The sequence below is a fragment of the Chironomus tepperi genome, unplaced genomic scaffold, assembly GCF_022539635.2.
Source record: "Chironomus tepperi strain 1889 unplaced genomic scaffold, CSIRO-AGI_Ctep_v1 contig_449, whole genome shotgun sequence".
NCBI lineage: Eukaryota > Metazoa > Arthropoda > Insecta > Diptera > Chironomidae > Chironomus > Chironomus tepperi.
Genome location: NW_027226571.1, coordinates 373160 through 399550, shown reverse-complemented (window position 1 = coordinate 399550; position 26391 = coordinate 373160). Strand labels below are relative to the sequence as shown.

General features: G+C 33.4%; 1 protein-coding gene across 4 annotated transcripts in view; it reads left to right on the top strand.

Moving 5' to 3' along the window:
• The window catches only part of Ddr (discoidin domain-containing receptor 2), a 234706-nt gene that overhangs the window by 125364 nt on the left and 82951 nt on the right, over nucleotides 1-26391 (top strand). For all 4 annotated transcript variants that reach the window (XM_070650845.1, XM_070650846.1, XM_070650847.1 and 1 more), the window contains exon 5: nucleotides 8932-9037. In XM_070650845.1, coding sequence (XP_070506946.1) covers nucleotides 8932-9037 — 106 coding nt within the window. The remainder of the gene's footprint in view (nucleotides 1-8931; nucleotides 9038-26391) is intronic.

Sequence of the window (26391 nt, the reverse complement as noted above, 5' to 3'; positions counted from 1 at the left end):
AATAACTGAAATCTTGCTCATATGTGGAACTACTTAGGTTACAACAATTTGCTTTCCATCTGATTCTGTTGCTGGCTCTGTCACCTAGTTTGGATCAAAGCTGGAAATTAACTCGAGTTTACTAGACTTCATACAAAATTCCAGTCGTCTTCGACCTTTGATTTGTCCAAATTCTCTGTCCACACGATGATTTGGCGTTCTGTCATCACTTTTCTAAGTCATGTACCTTTTGGAGCTACAAGACGTATTTTCTTTTGCAGATACCAACCCAAGGGCGGTGCAACAATCTTGTTTTTCTGTCCCAGCATTGAGATTCTCTTTGACATTCATTTTATGAAGCAAATGTCCGATCCAACCGTACTTCTTTATCTACTGATTTGTTTACTTACTTTGCTGGCCGTACAGATCAACAGTGCTCTATGGCCTCTCTCAGATGACGCCTAAATCTGGCTCTATCACTGGCTTTCGTCTGCCAATTGAGCTTCCTCATCTGAATCTTCTTATAGATGTCTAAGTGATCTGCAAACTAAAGAAGCTTCTCGTTTTTAGGCCAATCTTCCAGATTCCCAATCCAACAAACGCACTTCCTCATCTGAGTCTCCTTATTGATATATTGTTGACCTGCTAACTCAAGAAGCTTCTCGTTCTAAGGCCAATCTTCTAACCCTCAAGTCCACCAGATTCTGAGAATTCAAACTTGCCTTATTGATGTCTTGATGTCTTGTTGACCTGCTAACTATATAAGCTTCACGTTTTAATTCCAATCTTCCTGATTCCCAGTCTACCAGACTCAAAGAATCCGTCTATAGTAGCTATTAACCTCCTAAAAATCACAAACCAAAAACCACAAATTTCAACAACTTCAACTTCAATTTCCATCAATCAAAATCCCCCAAAAATAGAAAACAAACAAAGCAAAAGTTGTATTCAGGAAGTTCAATGCATAATAAAAAGTGAGAAAGAAAAGAAGTTGAAAGGCGTTGATTTTAGCTTAAATAGTTTAAATAAAGCAGAATAAAAATCATAAAACTCATTTTCACTTAATCCATTCCTACATAAATGGGAATTGTACATTCAACCCTGTCATTAAACGATAACGAACAACACAAACAGCAACAAACTACTGACAGAATGCCAGTCGACCTATTAAAAAATTCTCAGTTCTGTTTGAAGGAATTCTTATTTTAAGTTAGCAAAAAAGTTTTTCATTATGTGGGATTGATGATGGCAGTGTTGGTTGGCAGTTTGGGGTGGTGGCAATTATGACTGTTTAGTGGGAAGGTTGACTTCCGGAATAGCAATTTTCTATTCAAGATATTGTAGACGACTGAAAGGCTTGAAAAGCATAGCTAAATCTGAGATAATGAGCTTTTATGTAGATGAATTAGCTTTAATGAGAAAATGGCTATAGTGGTCGAGTGGGTTAGGCATGGGACATGACAAAATGCAATATTGATTGATAAGGACGTAGGTTCAATTCTCAATAGTAAGGAATATCAACCATAAGTTCGATTCTCATCAGAATGCAATGATTTGACAGGAAATGGATGAATTTCGAATAAAGGATCCTCAATAGGATTTGAACCCATGTCCGGTCACATGGTCATTTCACTAAGTTATCCGGGAGTTAGTCGAATTTATGGAAAAGTGCCTTAGTACTTTCTCGGGGTCCCCCCTTATTACTGCACTTCGATAACGTTAAAAGAATATTACAGGAATAAGCGCTCAAAGTTTTTAGTCAAGTCGACTTCAAGTATGACGACTTTGAGCTCGACAGATATCCAATTCCAACATATTTCACTGTAATTCAAGAGCCAAATCCAAAAACACAGTCCCAATTCCCCCAAATCTCATCAAACTGCTCACCAAATCCCCCTCAACCTGGTCCACCAAATTTTCCAACTTTCTCTCTTATTTTTTGTGCCTTGATTACTGAAAATGCTAATGAGGAAATTTACTGAAAAGATGAATAATTCATAAATCCATTTTATATACAAGTTAAATATTTCCATTTATTTCAACAATATGCGAATAACTAAAGTGGCGGTTGGCTGTATGAGTACTTTAACATGTGTACATATCCAATGTACGTCATGAATTTCATTTAAATTTATTTATTTTTTTTTTTCCAGGAAGACAGGGAATAAATATGAAATCTAGGTGGATATATACAGGTTGAAATGATGAGGATTAATAGAATTATGAGAAAAAAAAAGTTATTCAAAATTGTTCCTAGATAAAGCAGCATAAAAAATCCTGAATGAATAATGATGGAAATGATGTTGAACATTTGTAATTTAATAGACGGAATATTAAGTCATTAATGAGATAATTTACTGAGTAGTTTAACGATGGCATGATGTGCTAGCGATTGAGATTGCTATTAAGCGCCACATGGAAGCATTTATGGATGGGTTTTATTGAAGAATTTCTCGGAACATTTAAGGAAAAAAAATAATTTCAGGGAAATGAGGGTATGAATTTGTAAATTGATGAGCTTCATGATGATGTACTTAGTAATTCAATTTTATTATGATTATTGTTGGGCATATTGCTTGCACTACCTGGACTAGGAGAGGCTATTGACTGATTTGAGCAGTTAAGGACTCTTGAATATTCGAAAAGATGAGTTGTTGTTGATGTACTGAGGATCTACTGAGGATCTAAGGGTCTAACAACTTGGTTGATCATCCTGAGCTGCACAATCCATGCAATCTCATTTATCGTCGTAAAAATGAGTCTAAATCAGCCTTCATGATGCTTCAATGGCAACTTCGTGTCTTTCCATTTATACAGCGACGAAGCGATGCCTTAGGGGACACATTGCGATGTTCGGGAATGTTTGTGTATTTTGACAATAGCAGTTTCTTCTACTAGGTTCTATTGTTGCTGTTATATCTCCCATCTATGGTCATATACTCTTAATAATTCTTCCGATCAGCATTTTGTTTGCCTTTTATGCAAAACTCGATGTCCACTCGGATTTTGTACTGAAAAACAGAATTGACTCCAGATGAAACTTAGAATTACTTCAAGCTCTGCTCTTAAGTCGCTGCAATCCATATTTGAGTCCAATTGATGATTCTTTACATTTTTTTGGCGATACTACGAAAAAATCACAAATTACAGCTAAATTCCTGGACATCCTCCAAACTTTGTTCCCTCACTAAGCTTCCAACTTAAAAATTCTAATTGTGCCTCTAATTTGCTTCCAATTAGCACTTCAAAATTCCATACAACAATCACCTTAAACCCCACCTGTGAAAGCCTATGCCAAGTTTCTCTAATCCCCAAACATTTGCATTAAATTTCGCATAAATTCCATTGCAGGAATGAAAAAGAGTTGCAAATACCTAAATAAAAAAGAGAAGAAAGGAATTAAGTATTCGCATAAACATTACCATAATGCATGACTATAGAAGCTTCTTATGAGGCATTGAAAAGAAAGTCCAACAATATGGCTTATTATTATTATTTTTTTTGCCATTCTGTATGGACAATAAAAATAAAAATAGAAAGAAGGAAGGCAGCAAAAAAAAAAAAAATCTGAGCTGAATGAGCCACAACCTCAGCCATAACCATATAGGTATATAAACTACTGAATATTACACACAGTAGCAAATGGCATTATATTGCATGAATATTTCTTCCTTAATAATATTCCATCTACTTAACAGCCATTTCTGTTTTTTTTTTGTGCTTGCTACTCTCTTTAACTCTTATAAGAGGATTACATACATTTTATGGGTTTCCTTCATTCCATCTCACTCTTACTCGCACACACAGCAATTCCATATTTATATGACGACGATGAATATAATGTAACGTACAGAACATATTACATATTATAGTATTTCATTTCATTTCACTCCCTATTCAATGTTCGGTAGATTTAAGCTACCTAACAAATACCCAGGCTGAGAAACTAGGCGGTATCGGCGGTATTTATATGAAATACCGCGGTATTTGGCGGTATTTTGCGGTATTTCGCGGTATTTTGCGGTATCACATTTATAAGGTTTTATCTTTTTAATATGGGAAAACCGAGATGGAAAATAGTATTTTCCGGTAGTTTTCCACCCTGGTAAAACAAAATTTATACGTAAATAGTCATTCCCGAGAGTTTTGAACCCTAATATTGAATAGTTGAAGCGAAACTTTGCTTTTTTGAGGGGTTTTCACACTAATTTTGGAAAACTGAAAGGAAATTATAGTTTTCTCAAATGTTTTTCGCCTTAACATGAAAAAATTGAGGCAAAATTCGACTTTTCCGAGAAATTTTCACCATAATATAGGAAAATTGAGACAAAATTTGGATTTTCCAAGAGTTTTTCATCATAATATAGGAAAATTTAGACAAATTTGGACTTTTCCGAGTGTTTTTCGACAGAATAAAGGAAAATTGAGACAAAATTTGGATTTTCCAAGAGTTTTTCATCATAATATAGGAAAATTTAGACAAATTTGGACTTTTCCGAGTGTTTTTCGACAGAATAAAGGAAGATTGAGACAAAATTTGGATTTTCCAAGAGTTTTTCATCATAATATAGGAAAATTTGGACTTTTCCGAGTGTTTTTCATCATAATATAGGAAAATTGAGTCAAATTTGGACTTTTCCAAGAGATTTTCACCACAATATAGGATAATTGTGGCAAAACTTGGCTTTTTCGAGTGTTTTTCGACATAATATTGGAAAATTGAAACAAAATTTGGATTTTCCAAGAGTTTGTCATCACATTAAAGGAAAATTAAGGCAAAATTCTACTTTTCCGAGAGATTTTCACCATAATATACAAAAATTAAGGCAAAGTTTGACTTTTTCAAGAAATTTTCATTATAATTTAGGAAAATTGGGACAAAATTCGACTATTCCGAGAGATTTTTTTACAAAAATAAGAAATATGAGGAAAAATTCGATTTTTCCGAGGTTTTTTCACTTAGGATTGAGAAAACTAAGGTGAAATTAGACTTTTTCCAAAGTGAAAATAGAATTTTCACAATTTTCTATTTAAGTGTTTGAGTTATAATGATCGGCGGTATTTATATGAAATACCGCGGTATTTGGCGGTATTTATATGGAATACCGCGGTATTTTGCGGTATTTAGCGGTATTCGTATGGATACCGCGGTATTACCGCGGAGTTTCTCAGCCTGGACAAATACTTACGACTCATAAAATAATGAGTTAAAACACTCATAAAATCATTTTCATATGCGAATCTTTTTTTTTAGCATAAGTTGTGGATTGAAATGGGTTTTTAAAGGTGATATTGTGGCATGAATGACTGGTTTACGGATATAGAACTAGTTCTTGAATGCTGGAATTCTAACTTGTTTTTGGATTGATCAGTGAACTTATGTAGGCAAAGAAAGTGCTTCTACAAAATTGAGCAATTTTTGATGAAACCTAAAGATTGCTTACTTTCATGGCTAGGGCGCACGATGGCCCATTTCCGTGCGTAGGATATGTCTAAAGGCAGCTCTATCATTCGAAACCTTCTGTCAGATCGGGATATTAAGGACTCTAGCGTCCTTTTCAGCACATCCAATCCAGGAATTCCTTAGTCTTCCTCGCAATCTTTCGCCATCTACAAAGTCTGAAGTAGCTACTTTAAGAACTGAGGCGTCACTTGGCGTTATGTATACATGGCCTGCACATCTCAAGCTGTTCGTAAATGTATTAAAAGTTAATGACTATAAAGGTGTACAATAGCGTTGTATTTAGTGCTAATTTCTAAAATAGGACGGCATGAGAGACACAAGTTAGTAAGAGAAGTCTAAATGGAGTACAAATAGACTCTGAACTCCGTAATTCCGAACGAATTGACCAATAGATTCAAATCTGTGATATTAATCCCGAGCGACACAATGTAGTTGCTAGGATTCCGCTATGTCATCCAATTGACTTCAAGACTTGGAGTGCCTTCGGGTCGAATTTTCATACAAAATCCGAGTTAATCTCGAGCTCTGAATTCTCTGCTTCAAGCTTTATGAGTAGCCTTTCAAACTACCAAAAAATGCGCTTCATTCACTCTTCAGAATTTCCTTACTCATTTTTTGCACACAAAAAAATATAAAGCGATTTTTCAACAAATTTCACGAGTGGAGTGGGTGACGTATGCTGACTATATAACCAGCAAAAATGTATCAAATTACTTTCTTTTAAAGTATTATAGATTTATAAAAACTTTTTTTTATGCAACTCTGTGTATTATTTATGACAATCCCTTTCCTCCTCCCTGCTTCTCGTTCGACTCCCGCCACTGATGATGATGAATTCTTTTATTTTTGCATGAATAACTTAATCCTATTAATGGAGAATATTTGCCATAAACTTCTTCTTTTTTGTTCGCAAATTTTGCTTTGTTCTGGTTAAGTACACATGATATTGTGAATGAATACCTACGTTATGTCTTTATGTTATTAATATTTATTTAAGAATATAAAGGAAAAGGTTGAGCAGGAGATAAATAATAATGTGTAATTAAATGGGGCGGGAATCATGTGTAATAAGATATTTCATATAAATCAGTGTTAATAAATTAATGACTGAAATTTGATCCAAATGGACTTTATTTTTAGTTTAGTTTATTTGCAAACAAGCAGTTTTACTTGCTGTTATTTCTAGGAACTATTAATCCATTAATGAGGAATTTTTATTGCATTTTATTTATGCTTTTAATGTTGGAATCTGATAATTATTCTTGGATATACTGTTACATATGGAACTCGATAAAATTCAATCCTTAATGAATGTCATGGAAATCAATGTCGTGTGCAGGAATTGCAATGGATTTTAGAGGGACATTTGTAATTGACTGTGGGTTTCCGACAAGTTTCCAATGTCTTGACTTCGACACATTCTTGAGATTTATTGGTAGATTGTTGAAATACAATAAATTTACTTAATGATTCATCCAAAGCAGGAGTTGAATCTTGAACCTGTCGATTGACGGTCAATTGTCCAGACCACTAAGCTACTGAGCCTTATGATTAGGATTGAAGATTTGTCCCCGAATGGACTAAAATACGTTATAAACTAGTTAATGGCAATTTAATGTATTGTTGCTTAATAGTTTTAAGTTTACTTGAGGGCAAATTGCTAAATCCAATCGTAAGGCCCAATAGCTTAGTAACATAAGCACTTGACCGGTAATCTAGAGGTGCTAGGTTTGATTCCTGCCAGATGTGCTGGCTGCTCAGACAATTCCAGTCAGTAGAGGCAGCTAAATAGCTTCAGACAATGGCTTATTAGAGGCTTATCCGTCAATTATCAGTAACATCACATAAAATTGACATCATATTCCTATTCCTACTCAAATTCAACCCCTAATCCTACAACATTACATACAAATCAGTCCATAACGACCCCAAATCCCATACTTGTCATAACTACACTAAATAATCGCACAAGAAATCCCTGTCAGCTTTTAAATTCCAACAAAATTCTTAAATCTTAATCTCGTATTTCCAACAGAAATAATTAGCAGTTTAAATGTTCATCACTATTCACAATTATGTTACGATTTAATGCGTCTTAATACCTTCCACCCTATTTCCCGTCTATTTTTCGTATTACACAATTTTTATTCCTTTCATGTGCTAATTAGATACTTCTGTTCTTTTTTTTTCAAAAAAAGAAGTAAGCCGGCATTAAGATTTTCTGTACTTTTTTTTGTGAAGGTAAAATCCTCAAAAATAATAATGAGTTAGGTCTGTTCACCCTCTCATTCTCGTACTTAAATAGTACATGTAATTGTGTTGCTGTATCGGAATAGAAATTTGTACTTAAAAATCCTCATACTTGTGTTTATTGTTGTCATACAGACAACTTAACGTAGCTAATACGCGAATTTGTGTTTGGGTTATGTTTGGGGGTTTATTGAATGAGGATGAAGTGGAAATGGGAGCAGATTGTCTGATTTTGTTGCTTTAAGTACAGATTGAGAAATGAAATTGTTTGGGGATTCAATTTACTTACTTTACTGGCTGTGCAGATCAATTTTGATCTATGTTCTTCCTTAGTTTGCGTCAGAAGCTGGTTCTTTTGATGTCAACCGCTTGCCCGTTACCGGTGTCAAGTGCATTACTATCTCAATCAACAGCATATTTTCATGAGGTTATAAGGCACCTTCGTGATCGCTTGAGAGATTAGAGAATAAGCTTGAATCCTTAAAGTCTGTAATACAACAATGGGCTATTAGCCGATGAGACTCAAGAAGGCAATTGGACTCTTAGGTACTAAAAATTGAGGTCATAATACGTCCTTTTACAAGCTATAGAGAGTTATGTCATCAAAACTGATTCAAATCTAATAAAAATTGAAATTTAAGGTTTCAATGCAGTTTATAGTCGAATATTCTCTTGCCTAATGCTCATGAATTTCTAGTTTGGATGTGTACGCTAAAAACGCTAAATTCCTTAACATTCCGAACTGTTAGAAGTTCTCGAAGGATAGCGCCGGCTTTAGACGTTCTCTATGCGTGTCAATGGGCCCAAATGCCCCCTTGACAATGGACCTTTGGCAATGCACACTTGGCAATGCCCTAGGCAATGCTTATGAGTCTCAAATCACGCTACAGCAATGCTTTAGATATAAACAATTCGAAAATTTAACGGATTAAAAGGATTTAAAATTGAAAAAATCATCAAAGTACGCCAAGCGAATTAAAAACAACTTTGTGAAAAATTTATTAAAATTTTTAATTTTTCCTCAAGAAATTCGATACCAAAATACAGCGACTCAACCCTTCCATTCCACCCTCAAAAACATTTTCTAATCTCTTTTCTTGTACAACATAAAAAGAAGTAATATTGAAGTGGCACAGAAGTGAGAATTAATTTTAATGCCATTATACATTTTATGTTTATTCCTTCCAACTGATTAGCATTTTATTACTGAAAAAATCCTTCTTCTTATTTAATTTCAGCTAAATGTAAGAGTGCTTTAGGTATGGAGTCAGGTGCAATTATGGACTCACAAATATCAGCTAGCTCGGCACACGATTTTGGCAATGTGGGGCCACAACATGCAAGGTACTGTACACAATTTTTTTAGAGCTTTAAAAATATGAATTTATTATTATTTTTTTACTTTACTCTTTCGTTCTATGCTGTATAAAAATTCATTTTTTCTACTCGAGGATCAATAAAATTTATTGCATGAGGATATATGTATATTGCAATGAATTACGACGTATTTGTAGTAGATAGAATAGACATTTATATATTTTTTTATTATACATATTCAGAGGTACGAATGTAAAAAAATATATATATAAATATGAATGTGAGTAAACGGAGTTCCGTGATGCAGATAGGAAAATTATAAACATTTATACAATAAATATGAACGATGAACATGGAAATGGATTTTCTTTATTCTACCTTCGTTTCGAGATAATTTTGTATTCTGTATAAAGGATAAGAAAATTGAATCTTTATGGCTATAATTTTTTAAGGCTGGAAGTGGATTATGTGAATTAAAATTCATGCTTGGATTTAGGCAAATGCAGCTTTATAGTAGATTGTAATGTTATCTAGGTCATAGAATAGCAATCCTGTGACTTTACGTAACTTGAAGAGTGTCTTTAGAGTTTACATAGTTAATATGCCTTGTTGTCCTTATTACTGTGTGTTTTCCATAAATGATGACATTTAGGGCTTCAAAATTGGCGACAATCTTTTTTTTAATCCAAGAAGATAGTCAAGTTAAGTTTAAAAGCCATAAGAGACTGTACAGGACTCCTAAAAATCCATACTTTACTAGATGTGCCTCCAAAATTAAGTTCTATCAATTCTGGTCTAAGACAGGGATTTTCAAAGTTTTTAGCAAGCTCTAACATGCTAAAATGAATAATATTGTTCAAGCATTCTTAATTTTGTAAGGAAAGATCTGTAAATCACTTGCAACGCCCTAAAGTCCGACTAGAATCACAATAGCGTGTCCTACAGCATTCTTATAATCACAGTAACGTGTAAAAGAACCTGACTATTGAATTGACGCGTTAGAACAGCACAAGTCGGTTAATCGATCAAAAATCTGGCCGCAGGTTGACATCATTTTTGTAATTATCTGGATTTATCTTTAAGAGTCACGCCGAACTGGTGTCGGATTTTGGATCGATTAACCGACTATTCATGCTATTCGGGGAACATCCTCATTTACTGCACTATACTTCACTATCCACACAAATCAATTGAGTTCTAATATGTACCCATCCGAAATCCAAGCGTCGTCTTCGAGCTCTGTATGAACCTCCCTTAGATTATATCTAAATCCAGCTGTATCGCTGGCTATCGTCTTATAATTAAATCATATGCAGGGTCATCTGCTGTATTTTTGCCGGGACACTGCTGTACTTTTCTTTCTTGCTGCTGTGTCCTGACAAAGCCTCAAAATGTCAAGATTTTTCGAGAAAATCCTCTTGCCACCCTAGTCCTATGCCATATTTTCAGACAAAGTAATTCAGGATGACTCAGACTTTTTCTTCATCTCCTGAATCTTCCTTGAAAATCCAGGATGACTCAGAATATTCCTTACTCCCCTCTATACCCCTTCTAACATCCTTCATTACAACATACAACATAAAGTATTAAATCTCAATGTAAATTACAACATAAATCCTAATTAAATCTTCAATAGATTTCAAAATGTCCCAATAAATCACAAAAACTTAATCCCCATAAATTTAGTCATCTAAAATATCCCCCCAAAAGTGAACTCCTTCAATAATATTTTTACTACTTTCCTCCTTATTGTTTTATTTGTCAAGCTTTAACATAAATAGAATCAAAAAATAAAGTCTTCATAAAAATTCCTGACAATTTACTGCACTATAATATAAAACAATTCCCCAAAAAAGTAATAAAAATGGAAGAATAATAATCATAATCATCAGTCAATAATCAGCAAAGGAACATAATTCATTCCACACGATACAGCACTTTTTTGACAAAAAAAAAATGTTAAGGAACAACTGAGCATTTTTCTATGTTACAATATTTATATTTTTTTATTGCTGTAAATCACGCCAATGTGTATTGTGTGTGTATGTATGAATATTTTTTTAGGTATGGAAACTTCTACCAGTACGTCAATAAATTATAATTCTCATTTTCTTGTAGATGAGGTTGATTGTATGTTGCATGTAATTGGCTCCTATCGGGGGAGCAATTTGACACAAATTTCAGTTGAAACTTTACATTCTATTCTTTATTTTCAAAATGTGTTGTTTAATAATTAATAGTTGGACATTAGAATTATAAACGAAATAAGGTAGAAGTTTATCACATGTCATTAATACTTCTTTTTTTGATATTCTGCATGTAGACTATATAGAAGGGAAATTGTCGATAAATTATAGTGAAAAATATTCTGAGAATTTATGGAACTTGCCATGAAATATCAAGTTAAATAACCTGACATGTGGACGACTAATTGAAGCCTTTTCTATTTGGGGAGAATAAAGAAAGAATTGGAACAATAGTAATGGCATAGGGGATGCAAATTGCTATTGTTTTGTGGTTGTTGTAGTTTTGAAATGATAATCTATGAAAATCCGATTTAGGGGTGCTTTTGGCGTCAGTCGTTCCCTCATGCAAGCTACAAAATCGATTAAAACGTTATTGATCAGTTCCTTATCCTTGAAATATGTAGTTCCTTAAAGTAATTTACTAGAAATTCGTAGATTTTTATGAAATTCTCATCCACATTTGCTGAATAGCGCAAATTGGTTAATCGACCAAAATCCACCACTTAGCCGGCAAGACTCTGACTTAAGATAGGATTCTATCAAAATCCAGCAGTATTAACCGATTAACCGGATTTGTGCTGACCTTACAGATTAAGAATGCTCTCGTGAGCTTTTCCAACTTAAATATGCTGGATAGTCATGCTCGTAAGCGTTACTCTCACCTCGCCCTACTATAGAGACTAGCTTTCAAATTCAACCCCCAAAAAAGCTTCAAACCTCCAAAATTTCCCTAAAAATCAACATCCCTTTTAAAGTCCCCTTTAAAGTCAAAGCCATCACACCTTCATCTGTAATATTTCATCATTCAACTTTAAAACACACATCGGAAGCGACGAGAAGAAAATGAAAAAGCGATCGAATCCACTTTATCAAACTCCCGTCACTCTTTCTGCATACTTTACAATCGACTTTATATCAAAAATCTCCTCGTTTCCACTTTTTTTTACGTCTCAACAGCCATCACACACACCTACACAAAAAGTATATTACAGTCATGAGAGGAGGAAGAACTCCGATAAAAAAAAAATCGTTCTCAATTCAGCTTTTTTTTTGTTATCAGACTTCCTTTCATTGATGTTCCTGTATTTTTTTTATATTCATTCAATGCATTACATGTACATATATATATTTACACAGTGTAATATAGAAAAAAGGAATAAAGTTTGGTATGATGTTACAATCTTTCCATTTCACTTTCTCATTTTTGAAAGTGTTTAACAAAAATATTAACATGTGAGTGTGGATGTATGTGCTGGAATATCAGGCAGCAATACACAAAAAAAGTGTTCTCAAACACGTAAAAATATATTCTTTCAAAACGGAAGAGTGCTATATGCTTTCTGTTGTTGATATTGTTGGTGTTGTAGCACATATGAACAAATATTTTGAGAATATTTTTACATGGGGTTAATGGGGTAGTGGGCGCTGTTTTTTGAGGGTTATTGGGGATTTTTAGATATTTTGAGGGTTGCTTACTTACTTGCTTCGCTGGACGTACAGATCAAGCCTCTTCCAGTCGGCTTCTGAAGCTGGCTCTATCGCTGGCTACCGCTTGCCAATTATCAATTACAAGTGAGATACTATCTCTATCGACAGCTGCTTTCGATGAGTTTTTTGGCCTACCACGCAATCTCTTACAATCTAAAAATTTGGAAGGTTAATAGTAGGAATTCAGGTTTAATTGAAAGATTCGTGACACACAAGCTGATTTTTTAGAAATTACGAAAAGGATATGTTGCAGGATTTACTATAAATCCATAGATTCCTTACTTTTGGAAAAATAACTGATTTAGCATGAATTTAGGTAATTGTAGAACTTGTTTAGGCACATCTGGTCATTGATCTTGGCTAGATACAATATATTACAGCTATTGCCTTTATCTTTGGATATTAAGCAGCAGATATTGACTTGTCACATTCAAAAATTTAAAAAATTTGGTAATTTTTTGGAATAGATTAAGGTTGTCTATCGTAGCTGTCGAAAATCATGCTCAGAGATCAATCTGATTCTAGAATATTCGACTTGACTCCATTTCGAATTGCGAGTCGACTTCAAGCTCTAATTATGCTTAATCAACAGTAATGTTTGATCAGACAATCCCCAGGACCACCAATTCAAAGATACCTATTAGATAACCCTGATTCAGACATAAGAACCTAGTAAACACACAATAATAAGAGAAACACCAGACTCATAGCCATAATACCCTCAGTAAATTCATCCAACATTCACAAAATGCTCAAAAAAATATTTTACCATTCACGAACATACAGGTTTTTCCTTCCTGTGAATGAAAAAAAAAAAATGAAAAAGCGGAAACATTACTTATTGATTTTTTTTTGTGCTGCTGCTGCTCATACAAACTAAGGAATGAACATGTGGGTAGTAATATAACAACAATGGAATGGGAAGATATGAGGGGTAGAAATAGCACAGGCAAATGGTTCCTTTTTTTGCATATGTCTGGGCGTTATTCTCGATCGGAAATTGACATATAAGCAACACATTGACCGTTCGATCCAAAAAGCTAGTGCTGCTAGCTTTTCAAGTCTATATTGCCTACTTAGTAGAAAGTCGTTTGCCTCTGTGGACTCAAAAATAAGAGTGTTTAAATCACTCATCAGGCCGATTCTAACTTATGCTTGTCCAATTTTTGCAAATGCTGCATCCTGCCATATTAAAAAGCTTCAGCTGTTCCAGAACAAAATCCTCCGAATGATCCTCAATATCAATTGGTTTGATTTCAAATCAGTCAATGATATTCACAACTCAGCAAATATTCCTCTAATGTCAGATTTCATATCACGCTTAACCAACAATTTTTATTCTAAAGTTGCACACCATTCAAATGAATTAATATCATCACTTGGCCAATACAGCTACGATTCACTGAGTTTTCGAGCAAAACACAAGTTGCCGAAACCTCGTCCTTAATTTATTTAACCTGCTTTTTTTATAAATAACATTTTTTATTCTTTTTTTTTTTTTCTAATTGGTCTTTTTGTAAACTTTTTTTTGACCACATTTCAATTGCTCAAAGCAAACATCATGTCATATTACGAATCACTTTCCATTAATGTATTTGATTTAAAACCGACGAGGTTGATATCAAGTTAGACTCTTTTTTGTTCCGACCTATGTACTGAAGTAAATAAAGGATTATATATTATTATTATTATTTTGCATATGTACATTATGCCTATGCCTTTTTCACAACTTCTGCCTACCTTACTATTCATAAAGATGTATGATTTTGTAAATGTGTCTAGGCATCATGGCAGCTAACAATGTAGAAATGTTGCTTACTTTTCCTTTTTTTCATGCCATTTGTGGCTGGATTTTTTATTATGAAAAATTTGTTTTAAGTGTAATTACTTACAAATTTTTGATGAGGGGGTTCCATTTGTTGATGGAAAATGTGGGGAATTGGAATATTTTGTGAAAATTGAAGGAATTGCTTGAAGATGGAGCTTGAAGTAGGTTGGGGTTTTGAATGGAACTGTTTGACTTCAAGCTCTTGTTAAGGGTTGGTAGTTGGTAGTGAGGTTGCTAGGGAAGGTAATAGGCTATAGGTCTGGTCGTAAACGGACAAGCAAAGATCGAAAGTCATGAGGATTGTGAGAATTCTTGTCATCATATCGACTAAACTCTATATGATGATTGTAATAAGCTCTTAAAAGAAATCAAATCCATCTCCTCACACAAAAATTGGTGCAGATTACAGATCTGTTGTTTAACCACTCGACCACTCTTGCCTTAGTGTCGAAATGACGCAGCAGCTTGTTAATAGGAATCAAACCAATTTCCTCAAACAAAAAGTGATCTAGAATATAAGTCCGCTGCCTTCAAATTCAACCACACCACTATGGGGCAAAATGAAAAAAAAAGGGACATTCATATTATTTTCTTGTAGTACATATAGCAATAGACTTGCATGCCAAATTTCAGGTCATTTGGTGCTGTTTGGTCGATTCTGGAGCTGTTTAAAGTTGAAAAGTAGTGAAAAAACAGATTTTTTCACATCCTGTTTGACTCGGGAAATTCCATATTTAATTAAAAGATATTGAAAAACGGTTTTCGGTTCCTAATTGTACTATATAAGAGCTTAAATTTTATACTTTGGAAAGTTTATATATACTGAGTTTTAGTGGCAGGGCTTTAGAAAATGTATGAAAATACCAGGAAAAAAAGCTTTAGGCGTCCGGAACTAACATTTTTAGGTCGATTTCCCCCATACGGAGCTATACTAGCTTAAAGTACTTACTTTCTAGTTTTCAAAACCGTTAAAACCTTTACAATAGGTACTGGGGAGCAAAAGTTATTGCATTTTAAGTTTTGGACGAATTTTTTTCTCAAAACTAATATTTCTGAGATAAATTTAGAAAATATCGGTTGAAAATAGTTTTTTTATATTTTTGTATGCATTTAGCCATTTAAGAACGATTAGTGAAGAAATTTTTACAAAAAGTTCAAAATTCACCGAGATAGAGGTACATATGCTATTTGACGACTTAACCCTTTTTCTCATCACTCAAACTGCTATAACTTTTACATGACTAAATATTTTTCAGTTCTGTTTCTTGTTTAGTATAGCTTGTTGTAATACCTTTCCAACGATATATAATACTTAATAGTTGGAAGTAGTCTTGGTTGTGAAAACGGACCCTGTTTGTGACTGACCCTTTACAAAGAAATTTTCAAAAAAGTCATTTCTAAAACTACCACTTAGAAATTAAATAATATAATGCTTTTGTGTTTTTCATGTCAAAACATGATACTTATGAATCTCAAAACATAAAAAATCTCATTTTGTAAACTTTTGACAGCTTTAGGGGCCTTCATAGGTAATACTCAGGTAGTCTCTCAATTCTCAGATATGAAACATTTTTCTTGACTTTTTTTGATTGATATTGAATATTTACACTTATTTTGTGCAAAATATATCAATTTTAAAAAGTGTGGTTAAAAAAAAAGTGATTTTTGACTATTTTGTAAAAAACAGGCTTGGGTAGGCCACATATAAAGCACTCCAGTAGCCACTTTGATTAAGTACTATACATGTATTATGCATCATTATAAAGGTATTAGTAATAGTTAGTAATAACAGAAAACAGAATCCGAAAATATTGGTTCTACAAAAAGTTATAGTCATTTGAGTGGCCAAAAAAGTGCTCAGGAGGGCAACCAGCATAGGCAAAAACACAAAAATTCAAAATTTTAACGAAATTCTTGAAGATTTTTGAATAAAAACTATTTTTATGTTGTAATAATTCAAAATATTGCATTTTTTGTCAAAATATAAGTAAAATTTTGAATTTTTGTGTTTTTGCCTATGCTGGTTGCCCTCCTGAGCACTTTTTGGCCACTCAAATGACTATAACTTTTTGTAGAACCAATATTTTCGGATTCTGTTTTCTGTTATTACTAACTATTACTAATACCTTTATAATGATGCATAATACATGTATAGTACTTAATCAAAGTGGCTACTGGAGTGCTTTATATGTGGCCTACCCAAGCCTGTTTTTTACAAAATAGTCAAAAATCACTTTTTTTAACCACACTTTTTAAAATTGATATATTTTGCACAAAATAAGTGTAAATATTCAATATCAATCAAAAAAGTCAAGAAAAATGTTTCATATCTGAGAATTGAGAGACTACCTGAGTATTACCTATGAAGGCCCCTAAAGCTGTCAAAAGTTTACAAAATGAGATTTTTTATGTTTTGAGATTCATAAGTATCATGTTTTGACATGAAAAACACAAAAGCATTATATTATTTAATTTCTAAGTGGTAGTTTTAGAAATGACTTTTTTGAAAATTTCTTTGTAAAGGGTCAGTCACAAACAGGGTCCGTTTTCACAACCAAGACTACTTCCAACTATTAAGTATTATATATCGTTGGAAAGGTATTACAACAAGCTATACTAAACAAGAAACAGAACTGAAAAATATTTAGTCATGTAAAAGTTATAGCAGTTTGAGTGATGAGAAAAAGGGTTAAGTCGTCAAATAGCATATGTACCTCTATCTCGGTGAATTTTGAACTTTTTGTAAAAATTTCTTCACTAATCGTTCTTAAATGGCTAAATGCATACAAAAATATAAAAAAACTATTTTCAACCGATATTTTCTAAATTTATCTCAGAAATATTAGTTTTGAGAAAAAATTCGTCCAAAACTTAAAATGCAATAACTTTTGCTCCCCAGTACCTATTGTAAAGGTTTTAACGGTTTTGAAAACTAGAAAGTAAGTACTTTAAGCTAGTATAGCTCCGTATGGGGAAATCGACCTAAAAATGTTAGTTCCGGACGCCTAAAGCTTTTTTTTCCTGGTATTTTCATACATTTTCTAAAGCCCTGCCACTAAAACTCAGTATATATAAACTTTCCAAAGTATAAAATTTAAGCTCTTATATAGTACAATTAGGAACCGAAAACCGTTTTTCAATATCTTTTAATTAAATATGGAATTTCCCGAGTCAAACAGGATGTGAAAAAATCTGTTTTTTCACTACTTTTCAACTTTAAACAGCTCCAGAATCGACCAAACAGCACCAAATGACCTGAAATTTGGCATGCAAGTCTATTGCTATATGTACTACAAGAAAATAATACCCACTAGCTGTAATTCGAAAAAGTCCAAAAAACAAAGTGAATGTCCCTTTTTTTTCATTTTGCCCCATAGTGCACACAGGCCTTACTGTCATATTGACACAGTAGCTTGTTCATGGCTCTATTCTTAAGATTTAACATTCATCAGATACTATAGAAGACCATAAAGACTAAAATAGAGCAATATAGAACGAAATAACTAAATTAGCTGCTTTAACAAGGAACAGAAACTTGTTCAGCAGCTAATTTGACTCATATTGCATCAATAAAAACTAATCATCATCTGGTCATTAGGATGTTGATCAATATTATCTAAGAAGAGTAGATGTGCTGACTTAGTAGATGTTTTTCCATGAATTTAAAGCCTAACTTACAAGTTTGGTTTCTAAGAGAGTTAACAGTCTATAAATCCCAATTTTGAGGTTACGTAACATCCAAACAAACCCCATTTTTGTCAACAGAAAAGTCCCATAAATCACAAAAAATTCCTTAAATTATTTCCCATGAAATATCCTTCGATTAGACCATAAAACTCACCTTACAATCTCAAAAATTCTCTCCATATAAATTACTTAACTTTTTTTACAGATGAATTACTTTTCCGAGAGTTTGTTCTTCACAAACATAAAGAATGACGTAGACACAAAAGTCTGTAAACTTCTTTGCTAATTCTATTAAAAACTTTCTCAACATACATAATATTTTTTTTAAAGCAACTCGTTGTACTTTAAAGACACAACCAACCCTTTGTCGGGCCAGAAAAAAAAAGGTTAGACATACAGCATACGAAAAAGTTTCAATAGAAATGAAATTTATGCATCCAAAATATTGTTTTTAAGAGAATTTATGTTTATGGTGGATTATAATGAAAATGATTATTTATATCTCCCAAAATCCTAATAAAACCTGATTCAAAGGCACGAGAACTCATTGCTCTGTGTGCCATATCGCACAGAATGAAAATGTTAAAAAAAAAAAGTTTTCTTTCATGCCTCGTTTGTGTGTTTTTTTTTTGTCTTCATTCCTTTCCATTTTTGCGCACTCAAATTCTATTTAAAGACATTTATCATAATATTAAATCTGTTTTTCTCTCTTTTTTATGGTGTGTATGGTTTATCTGGGGATGATGAATTTTTTTGAGGGGGGTGTATTTGGATTGTACTTTGGCTGGACGTCTTATACTTCGCTGGATGTAAATTGTGATGTTTTATAAGAATTCTTGAGATTTGTTTGTGAATTCTCATGTGGTCAGAGGTCGATGTCTGGTCAATTTTGAGTGCATTTTGAAGCCAACTTGAGTGAATGGGCTTACTTACTTACTATACCCTGGCTGGGGCACACGAAGACTCATTTTCACGCGGAGAGAACGTCTAAAGTCAGCACTATCCTTCTGTCAGTTAAATAATCATTAGCGACGAAACGTAAAGCATGGACGGACAACTTGACATAAATATCTAGTCAATACACTGACAGACAATGAGCATGCTCACTCTAATGAGCTTGCCATTAAGTTTACTCAATCTATATAAAAGAGAATGTCCAATTTTGGGGACTTACACATGAGCCTGTTCCTTGTCTGTTCAGGATATAACAAGACCTAGGATCAACTAAATGACATTTTCATTGGAACATCCCATAAAATTTGTGATTATTCCACCAAAGTTCTAGTTATTAGGCTTGAAATTGTGTCTAAGTGGCAAAAGAAGGCTTCTAAGGCAAACAATGTCCTATCGACTCTTAATAATGATTAAATTATCAAGGTCTGGTGAGAATCGAACACTCGAACTCAAAAAATAGTGATACAGATATCCGGTCTGTTGTCTAACCACTTGGTCACAGAGGTCTTTATGTCGTGCTGGCATATTTGCCTATATTTGGCTCTGTACTCCAGATTCTACTCTGCTGAGACAACATAAGGAGCTTTATCTATTACAGCACCTATATTACCTTAGAAACCAGCTTCAATATGTTAGGATGTCACTCAGTCACTCTCAAAATGCGTCCTAAAATTCCAATTCAACCTCAAAACTTACCAACTTCAAATATACTCATCCATAACACATTATCGAGAATATTATGCTTTGTAGGTGGTTTTCTCCATTCAATTTCTACCCTTAATACTTCATACAGTCCCTATGTTTTCCTTCATTTCGCTTTCATTTGCCAATAAAACGATTGATGATCAACAAATGTACAAAAAAACTTGAATGCTAATTTTTTTCTGCTCATTTTTTTTGGTGCTTCTTCTTGCTTAATGTAAATATTAGGACACGTGCCGGTTCTTATCTTATGAGTTTTTTTTTTGAGTTTTTCTGTGTGTATTATTCAAATATGAATGAAAAGTAAATTTAAAGATGTTCTATGTAAACATGACATGATGAAATGGTTTTTTAAATGTATACAAGTGGCTTCGATATTCCTGTTCTGTTTTCTTTCCTTTATCATCCCTTTTTTTCCTTTCCATCATCTGATGAATAAATAAACATAAATATACAGTAAGGACGAAACGTGAAAAAAAAAGATTAAGGCTGGAAAATAAGAAGATTGATGTGATGAAATAAAAATATTCAATTTTTTTCTGTGTTGACATAATTTATTTTAATAAGGATGATAAGAATTAGTCTATGAATATAAAATTTATGTGATTAAATATTGGAATTTTTTATGGTAGTCTAGAATTGATTGTGGTTGGTTATGGATTATTAGAAGGGAAATTCTAGAATAAATTTGTGATTTTAATAAGAAATTCAGGAATTATTGATGGATTGAATGATTTGGGATTGTGAATTGAATTTAATGAGAATATAGACAGTCATGTGACTCATGTGTGATCGATATAATGGAAAATAGACTCAAACAGCACACTTAAGTTTGCTAAAACCACAATATGTCGTCTTGTGTACTGTAAAGACTGTAAGATGTAAGAGAGCCTTGTCGGCTATGTGATGGCTGATTTTGGCTATTTTAAATAGATTTCGTTGACAGATATTAAGCAGTGATGATCAAAATAATACATAAATCCTCAAAATGATCCTAATGACGGCTATTATGATGTATTCAAGATGTATGCATTTCATTTAGCGACAAATCGTCATAAGTATGCTTTCTCAAAATTCCGCTCCCGACTTTTGAAATTTTCGGGATCCCGGGATTTTTGTGGATCGAGATATCCCGGGGAATCCCGATAGAGAGAAATCATACTCATAACCGTGTTCTAGAGCTCGCGTTGTACAGTTCGCACTATTTCTAAACTTATTAACTTCCTTTATTGTAAGTAAAGACCAATTGTGATTCATGACCTCCCATAAATGTTGCCTGAAGCTAATTCTATCGAAGTTTACTGCTTATCAATTCCCAATTTCAAATGCAACACTATCTTCATCAAGCAATAAACTTAGTAATGAATTATATTCGCTAAGAGGCAACTAAACAGCTATTAGGTACCATAGTGTAATATTTGTTCCATAAAATCATGCTCTTTCCTTTAAATAATCGGTCTTATCCAAGGATATCCAAGGCTACACTGCCAAACTTAAGAATAAACTTAAAAATTCAATAATTCCACATCAAAACCTACTCAGCTTGCTATTAGCCAATCAAATCAATATACTTAACTCTCAGTTACATCAACTATTTCCATAAAATTGCCTCCATAAAATTCCTTCTATACATAGCCTTTTAAACAGCCTAAAAACTCAACGATTAACTACAATCATCAATAGAACACCCTTCAATACATCCACGACATTCAGCCAACGAACAAAAAAAAAAAATGAAATTATCGTTAAAACCACCATAAATGACGACAAAAAGCCATAACTTCTCATATCTCGAGAAAGCCAAAAGAAAGGCAAAAATCCATAAAAAAAGGAAAAAAAAAAAAATTTCCTCTCTAATTGCGTATCATGCAAAATCGACATAAATTTCATGTCATTGCCAAACAACGTATAAAAAGAATATTTTTTCCCTCATACTGACTGCCTCGGCAAGCACACACCATAAAAAAATACAAGAATAACTTTGCATGACAACAAATTTTATGTAGCTGTTCATGTATGAAGAAAATTGAAACAATGAATTTATTTTGCATGCGATACAATTTTCTTTTAATTGGACTCTTTAAAAATCTGAATATTTAAGCATAAAAATGAGAAGAATTTTCCAAAAGTGTGGGGGGCAGTTCATATGTTACGTAACCTATTATCTACATATCTATTAGGAAATTGGTTTGGGGGGTGGATGGATTGCTGGTTGAGGTTTTGTTGCGATAAGAAGCAATTAAGGTGATTGAGATGGACCTAAGGCTTATTTTAGAGTCAGCAGGACGTTGGCAGTTCAGACTCCAAAAGTCCAAAAGTGCGACTTCATAATGGCGCCTCCTAGAACAGATGAGTCGCTCCAATGGAGTCAGGACTTCCAAAAAGTCTCATTTAGGCCTCCACAATGGATTTATGCTAATTATTGCTGATTAAGTCATAAAAATTCACATTTCTTCCAATTACTTCTATCTTGTTATGCAAAAAACGTGACTAAGACGGACCTAAGGCAGATTTCAGAATAGACAGGACTTTGGGTGTCTAAAATGGCACCTTGACTATGGAGTCACCTCTCAAAAAAAGTAGAGTTGCTTCTAATTTTTTGAAAATTTAGATGTTTTTAAAACATATCCATACTTTCGAAAATATTTGGTATTTGTACAATATTGGGGGTCTCTAATGGACTCCGGAATCCCATGAGACTCTCATTAAGACCTCCACAATGGTTGCGTGCCAATTCTGGCTTGCTTGCTTACATACTGGAACCATACTCGGAATTGTAGCTTAGGTTATTACAAAAGGACTTCCAACTGACTAGTGCTGGTCACATCACATTCTTGCTTATTTAGTCAAAAAATTTAGTTCTCTGCTAGTTATTTCTCCCTTAATAGATTTCAAAGAAAGAATGATGAGGGCAAGGTGGGTCAATAAGCCGATTTATAGCATTTGAAAATGCTTGGTCGCTCTTGGGGGACAGCAGGGGGTAGTTAAGTTGTTAAGCTCTAATGAATGAATTTTTGAGAGGATATTTGGTTTTGAATAGGAACAAGGAGGTCCAAAATTCATTTTCCCACGTCACCTAATAACCAAACAACCCCATATCGAAGCAGCACCAGCAAAAAAACCTCAAAATTAAAAAAGTAACATAGTAGACAGTTTTTGTGTAAGTGAAGTGAGTAAGAGTCAAGAACTTTCTTGTTATGTTGTACATGATATTTTATCATAAATCTATGTTGCTGTGGTAATATACAGTTGAAAGTTGTTTGCAAAAGTACCCTTGAAAAACATCATTAAATATCATAAAAACGTGTCTTATCTTCTTCCTCATACGAGATATACTGTGAATAAGCAAATGAGGTTCAATTTTTTGTGTTAGTTTAAAACATGAATGCATACAGTAAATAATAAACAGGAAATCATCCCTCTTTAAAATTTGTTAAAAAATGGCTAAAAAATATATTGCGCATTTATGCAATCGGTTGTTAAACTACTTTACTGCTTATATGTCTTCATAAATCTATGACATGGGTATTATTCAATGCTGAATAATCTGAATAATCAATGTTGAGTTGAACGTTGAGGATTTTGACACTTATATTTGTTAATGAAATGTAGATGTGAGGAAGTTAGAGAGTTATGGATGAATTGGAAGCGGTTGAGAAGTTTGTGACGCATTTTGTTGGCTTAAAATTCCTCAGAGTGGGATTTGAAGGATTTTGAGATGCTTATGGCGCATTTTGGTGGCTAAATAGCCATCTGAGTTATTCTGATGACATCCTAAATAGTATGTCCAGATTTAAACTATATATCTGGCGAATTGTCATTCGTTAAACTGTCATTATCATTGTAAAGCATACAGCACAACTGCAGACCTCATGGTCAGGAATTTATAAGAATTCAGGTACCATACGCTGTGGTACAGATGCATTATATCAGGATTGGTCAACCTGTGTGCCGTGATACACTAGTTTGATGCCAAAATTTGGTGCTGCCAGGTTTGCAATCCCAGCAGTGATTAACTTGTCAGCTCCTGAAAGACAGAATTTATGTAAGAAAGGGACTAGATGGCTTTACAGAGACACAAGTGTTAGAAGTGAGTCTAGAGGAAGTTGACTCTTTACTGATTAGAATCCTGGATCTTGAAGTTCAAGAAAACCGGCAAATGCTCAAGTCATGCGTGTTTTGTGCGCCGCGACATACCAATGTGTGCTTCAAAGTACATAAAGTAGTCCAATACTGTATCAGAAATCAAATTGCCGACAGACTACGCTCACTAGAGTGACTAGACATTCTGAGCATATCTAAAAGCCAATGAACATGCAAAACACTTTGTCAATCAAAATATCTCAAAAATTCATCAAAAATTCATCCCTAAAGACACATATTTCATATTTCCATGCAAAACAACCAATTCTGATATGCGATCACATTCAAAATATTTCCTTCAACTTCGTCTCTCATCTTTATTAATTTTAAGTGACAAACAACACACAGAAAAAAAAAAAACTAAAAAAAAGTACATACTGTACAGCGCATAGAATTTCAAAAAAATAAATTTATTTTGACATGAGATTGACGGTACGAACCCCTTCTCATATGCTATATACTCATTTTTTTTCTGCATTTCCACATACGCTTATTCAATTCATGTTCATTTATTTGAATCTCGCTCCCGGATTAACGACAATGGATGGTATTGAATTTCATGACTAGCAGGAATTACTTAAAATTTTGTTAGACTAGAGTTTTAAAAATAATATTAAGCAATTGAATAATAGAATTTATATTGAATATAAATATAAACACACAAAGACGTAAGTTTTAGGGAAACGATGTGGTATATTTTACAATTTTTCCATTTATCATCTTCTCATATGGCATAACTAGTCATACGATGTGAATAATCTAGATCACATAGATGTATAGTTTTAGTTCACAAAAATTTAAAGTTTCTCAAAATTGCTTTTGTTTCATCATTTATTAAATTGAGAAACTTCTTGTCATACGATGAGGAGGATGGAGAGGATTGTGATGAGTATTTTGGTATGGATTTGGATTTTACGGGTACTTTACGATTTTGAATGATTTCAGGCATTTTGGGGGACTTTATGGAGGTTTATGGTACCTAATGAGCTTTAGAATCATAAAATTGATCAAATTAAATGAGAATCGAACCTACAGTCCCAAAATTTGTCAATTTAAATCAATCTGAAGACCATTAAGCCTCTAATCTCAATTCTCACTAACTTCACTGACCACACATATCAATAGCAATCCATACCCACCCTTACATGACGTTTCAATCCCCCACTATCAATAATTCAATTAAATCAGTCTAACAATGTCCCCCTCCATCCACAAATCCATCAATAATCGACATATCCATGACCCATTCCATTGAACTCTAGTTCCCCTCCGTCCACCAGACACATTGCACTGTCTACAATTATCCACACAAATTGGATTATTTCTTCTTAACCTCGAACACAAAAAAAGGCTGACAGACTTAAAAAAATAACGTTCATTAACCTGCTAAAAGCATTAATATTTTTTCATATTCACAATTCCGTCAATCTACACATCGTTCACAATAAATAATAGATCAGATGTCATTGACAATAAATTTTGACATGTGACGTGTGAATATAACAAATCAATTAGATCAAAAAAGGCACAGAACAGCGCTTTTCTGAATAATTCATTATTCACGATTCTGCCTTTATGTTATTCTTCTTCATATTCCAGATGAAATTTCGTAATAAATTTAATATTTTGGAGGAATTTTATTGAATTTTAATGAAAGTGAAACTTGACACTGATCGATAAATGTGAAAATGTAGTTTATAGAGAGTTGTAGATGATCAGATGATGATTGGGAATTGGTTAATATTTGTGAGAATGGGTTTTGTTTTAAATTGATCAATTATGTTGAATTTTGTGGGAATGACCTTAATATTTGAATGGAGTTTTGATTTTTGGTGTGGCTGTTTGGAGATTTTTGAGTCTATTTTGGTCTATTTGAGTCTATTTTGGCCTATTTGAGTCTATTTTGGAATTTTTGAGTCTATTTTGGCCTATTTGATTCTATTTTGAAGCGGTTTTGAGTCGAATGCAGTATTTAATTGGTACAATAAGAGTAGATCGCTTCATATTATTAGGGTTTATCCATAATTTCAGGTCTGCAGCCATGGTCGAACTATAAATTGCTGAAAAATTCTGCGGTTCTTAGCAAAATTCTACAAATTGTTAAACTGAACTGTGTATGAACTGTAATCCATATTCCTTTGTTTTCTTTGTACAATTTGATTTGGGAAATGGTCAGTTCTAAGCCGAACCATTCCTAGTCTGTTTGTGGGGCTGCCACCTATCGGACAAGATGATTTGGATAGCTTATTACTATATTCTTTAATTTTTCTATCACTGATTCACATAGCTTGGATGCCATCGGTGTAATAAGCGGTATCAGGGGATATCATGAG